The following is a 5,017-nucleotide window of genomic DNA, read 5'->3' as shown; positions in this document are numbered from 1 at the left end:
CACACACACACACACACGGGGGATCCGTGAAGCAGCAGTGGGAGGTATGGAGGCCTGTAGGGCAGGAACAGAGGGACAAAAATGAGAAAGGGGCAAAGGTCTCCTTTATTTCACTGCATGATCGGTCACGCAGCGGCACATATGCATTCCCACAGCGCGGATTCAAGCAGCACCATTCACTAAAGCTCGAGCATGACTGCATGTTCTGGCAGATAGCTACACAGGAGCTGTATGACGCACAGGGCCGTCTTTAATGGTACAAAGCATGAGGGGACCTGCTCAGCTGACCCCTGAAAGTGACATGCGTCAGAGCAATGCATGTTAACGTTACATGGAGAAAAGTCCAAAGTCTGCAGCAGTGTCTAAGAATTTGATTTAGTCCTTTGGTTGACTTGTTGGCGCTTTAAAAGCTAATGTCATATTAATAAGAAAAAGTACGGCATATTGGGAAATATGCTTTTAAGTTTTCTTGTTGAGAATTAGCTGAAAATCAGATCCGTATAGTACAGTGGGTTTTCTTAGCATAGCAAAAAGACTGGAAACAGGGAAGTAGCTTCTCCGACTACAAGTTCCCCCCGTTTTCATCTTTGTGCTAAGCTAAACTAACTGGCTGCTTGTTGATCTTCTCAGCTAACTCTCAGTAAGAAAGCAAATACAGGTATTTCCACCAATGTCAAACTCTTCCTTCAAATATCCAGTTCGAATCTGTTATCTTGACCAATGTGAAACTGAACTTGAAGGTGAGCACCCATAAATACACAAGGTCAAAGTTGATCCATCCATTTAATGTTCATGTCAACTTTTGATTCCAAAAGGCTTAAACAATCTAGACTCACCTGATCACTAGTGATTGTGATCTATCATTACATTAGTCTTTTCATTTTATCTGCAAAAAACATGTTGCTTATTTGTGCATGGCTCTGACATACATGACATGGTATGTTTTGGGGATGTGGTGAGTGGCACAGAGGTTTGATGAGGTGAGCAGTTATCTTTCATGCCCAGGCTTCTTTTTATGCTAAATTAGCGCTGTGTGTGTGCACCAACTGAGACGAGCCCTCAGCGTCATCCAGCCTCCTCCAGAGCCACAAGAAGAACGCAGCCAGTCCCCATGCAAAATGATGAGAGAGATCATTGACCTCCAACTCGCCTTTCCTTTGAATGAGATAACCCATCACCTCACAATGCCATCACTTTTTTTGCCCAGTAACAGCTCTGATACAACAAGCCAATTACATGAGGCGGCTAGCATGTTCAGGGGCCCGGTGTGCTAAGGAGATAATGGATGCCAATGCCAGTGTGAGGACACTCTGTGATGAACTGGGTGGATGGAGGAGGAAGGAGCGTTACCTACCTCCTAATACAGAGATTTAAGAAGGAACAGCCATCACAGAACAGAATGAAAGAACAAAACACAGGGCGAAAGGGTGAAAGGTTAGAGAAGGAGTGAGGAACAAAAAACACACAAGGACACAGAAAGACAGCAAGCGCAAAATTCACAATGACAGAGAGACGGAGACGGAGAGAGAGAGAGAGAGAGAGAGAGAGAGAGATCACAAAAAGGAGCAAGGAGAGACAATATGAGACGGAACGAGAGGAGGAGAGGTCATGTGATGTAGGACGAAGAGAGAAAAGACACTTTGCAGTTGCGTCACAAATTTTCTAGCAAGATATCAGGCGCCATTATGAAGGTGGACAGTTTCCTGGGCGAAAATGGGCAGAAATCATGAGCTGACTAAAAAAAAGTTATTTTTAAAGTCACTATTAGCATTACAAGTCTGTAATGTTCCTGTTTGTGGCAGTTAGTGAATGGATTCATAGTTTGATGAGAGTCAGCTCTGTTGAATGATTGGCCAGCTAATCAGCCAGTAGGGGTCTGAGTGGTCGCAGCGGGAAAATGAACAACAAACACAAAAGTCATTTAAAATGCCAAGATGTGTCATAAATTCTCTCAATATTTGATTGTGGAGCTGAAAACACATCTGGCATTGACCAAAGAAACGGCACAAACTCATGCATCACAGTTCACAAAAAACTTCATTTGCAAATTTACTGAGAACAAATTCATTGATTGCAGAAGTTCCAGTCAAAATTTTCCAAAATGAATTTCTTCTAAAAATGTTGCTGTTGTAAACGCTGGTGTAATCGAGCCCTTAATGCTTAGAAAAGTTCAATTTCAGGCTTTTCCAGGTGAAACTGGCGTTAGCATCAGCTCATGATAACGGTCAGGATATAACCTGCATCTTTTCCTGTTGGTAAAAATGTAGCACAAACAGTGACTTAATGTTTAAATCTAATAAAACTGAAAAAGTTAAGTAAGTTAATCAGGTATTTGTTGCTGCCCAAGAGCCATCGCCCTTCATCATGGCCACCTGGAAGCTCATCGTACACAAGTCACACACAAACAAACACACTCCACCAGGGAAACGAAGGTCACTGCTCATCAAACTGACGTTGAGACCCTCGTGACTTAAAGCAACAATATAATCAAGGTTCCTTTTTGCAACTCTGAATGCACATACCAAGCTTCAAGAGCCAGCCTTCTCTGTCGGGGTTGAAGAATGTGTGCGTCAGATCGTTCCCATCATCCTCTGGGATTTTGAAGGGCTCGTTTTTGATGCTGTCGTAAAGGTTCTGCAGACAGGGGAGGAAAACTATTAATCATATGGGGAAACAGTGGAGGAAATGCCTGAGTCGTATGGAGTGAGTGTGACAGAACGGTCAAGAGATCAGTCATCACACACACAAACACACAATTGTAGACAAATCCTAACCCTGAGCAGCTCCTCTGGCAGATCTCCTCCTTCATTAATGCCTCTGTTCATGGAGATAAAGCGCTCCACGGGGGGTTTGTCTCTGACGTTTGGGTTGTGTAGGCTGGTGTTCAGCATGATGATAGCAAACGACAGCACGTAGCAGGTGTCTGAGAGCAACAGGGAGGGAAACAAAAGGGTTACGAAAGTGTAGATCCTGCCACAGAGACCCCGTTTACACACAGTATTAATGATCTATATAAGAATAAATCTGTAAATCTAAATCTTTGTTTACCAAATATATGGTGGTATGGCACAAATTTAACATACAATGCAGAAAAATGTAACATTGGAGCAAGTAATAACAGACAATGAAACTTGCTTCACACCAAGATCAAAAAGAGGAGAAAACTACCATCTAGTTTTATTCTTTGTTTTACTCGTACATCTTTGGAGGCCTATTTTTTTAACATAATTTTACATTTGTACTGCATTTGAAAAATTCTCTATGTTCGCTTGTGTGTGTGTGTGTGTGTGTGTGTGTGTGTGTATGGGGGTGCAGGGTTGTAGTCTCTCTGCTGTGTGTTAATGTTCAGACTCACACGGCCCAGTGGCTGCCTGTAAATGAATCATTCATTCCACTCTGTCTGTCTCCTCACACTGACACACTTTGGTGCTGGCTGTCCTGCGCTGCTATTGTCTGCCTGCACACATTCTTTATAAAGGACAAAAAAACACACACACACACACACACACACACACACACACTGGAGCTTTGCACACAGCGTGCACTATGGGCCAGGAGTTGCTGGTAAGAGCAAGAGGAGTGTCAGTGTATTGAAAGAACCGGTCATGATGAAGCACTGAGGGAAATGTGCTGCTCATGACCCTGGTAATTACAGATCTGTGATACTTTTATAGGCTCGGTGTGGGGTAACTACCACACACATGGTCCTGTGCTGATGCTCTGCCCTGCGCGCGCACGCACGCACGCACGCACGCACACACACACACACACACACACGGCCTATATGCAGATTATGGGATGACTGAATGCACGTCGTGTCATTGTGGAGGCTTTTATGCTGGAAACATTAAATCTTATATTTCTATAATACCTAAAAATAACCCTGTTTGTAGTTTAACCACCATACATCCCGATCTCATAGCATCTGAATTTGCTCAACCTCGTCCCTAAGCAGGTAATAGATTACCTGAAGATCACAAAAAGTCTGGAGTATCCCTTCACACTGTAAAATGTCTTGAACACACAATAAGGTTGCTCTAAAACCTTTTTAATTATGTACTAACTGTTGTAGTTGTCGGCTTTGTTTATCATAAGTATCACTTAGCCAGGTTGGGTCTTCCTGAATAATGAATCTCCCTTGTTTGTTGCCGGTTGTTTTCTCTGAACTCATCTGCTGCAGTGAACTGGAAACTGTAATCTGGTTAATCCTCACTGAACATTAGATACAGTAAATTATGGTTTAATGATTGAAATGCATTAAAAAAAAAAAAACAGGTCATCGTATTATAAACCCTCAGGCAGTGTTTCTGTCGGCATGTTAGGCCGGACTGTTTGTCACTGCACGGATTTGGATTTCACACATTGCTCAGTGACAAACTGAAGCCCAGCTCTCAACCAGGAGTACGCACCACAGGTACTCCAGCTGTTGCCAGGGGGAACGTGGAAAGATTAACTCCACTAATTTGAAAAAAAATGTAAGTTACAATTTGTTTGAAAAAGAAAAAGAATCAGTCACCAACACTGTATGAGAGTATCAAAAATAGGCAGCAAGAAAGTCTAAACAGTTATAAGTAATGTGTTAATGGATGAAGTAAGTTAAAGTAATAGTTAGCTGAAAGTAATTGATAAATAAAAAACTGTTGATATTAGCTAAATGTAGTGGATAAATAATGTAACCGATGGTTCAAAAGTAATGGGAAAGTGGTTGAAATAGCTAAAAGGACTGGATACACAGTTGTAATAGTTTAGTAAAATGATGATAATTTGTGGAAATATCTATAAATAAGCATAAACTGATTCGAATAGTTAGCAAAAAAGTAATGGATAAATACAAACTTTACCAGCCTGACCTAAAAAATTTAATTGTATAAATGAAAGAAAGAAACAAATCACTAATAATGTTGATTTTTATATAAACAATAAAAAAAACATTCCATTTAAATCAATTGAAATGAAGACAGGAAGTGTTGATGAAGAGATACTGGCCTTCATATCTGAGAGGCCTCTGGGGGTGAGT

The 5,017-nt window shown here is 41.4% G+C and overlaps 1 protein-coding gene across 1 annotated transcript in view; it reads right to left on the bottom strand.

Moving 5' to 3' along the window:
• LOC111672010 (cytohesin-3-like) overlaps positions 1-5,017 on the bottom strand; it is a 35,625-nt gene that overhangs the window by 12,517 nt on the left and 18,091 nt on the right. The window contains exons 8-9 of the mRNA XM_023429270.2: positions 2,775-2,923; positions 2,523-2,634 (exon numbers count right to left, since the gene is read on the bottom strand). Of these exons, the coding sequence (XP_023285038.1) occupies positions 2,523-2,634; positions 2,775-2,923 (261 nt within the window). The remainder of the gene's footprint in view (positions 1-2,522; positions 2,635-2,774; positions 2,924-5,017) is intronic.

This window comes from Seriola lalandi, unplaced genomic scaffold (assembly GCF_002814215.2).
Source record: "Seriola lalandi dorsalis isolate HSWRI2012SDOR001 ecotype SW California unplaced genomic scaffold, Sedor1 jcf7180002054892, whole genome shotgun sequence".
Lineage (NCBI taxonomy): Eukaryota > Metazoa > Chordata > Actinopteri > Carangiformes > Carangidae > Seriola > Seriola lalandi.
The sequence above is the reverse complement of the archived record's forward strand: the minus strand, read 5'-3'. Positions and strand labels throughout refer to the sequence as shown.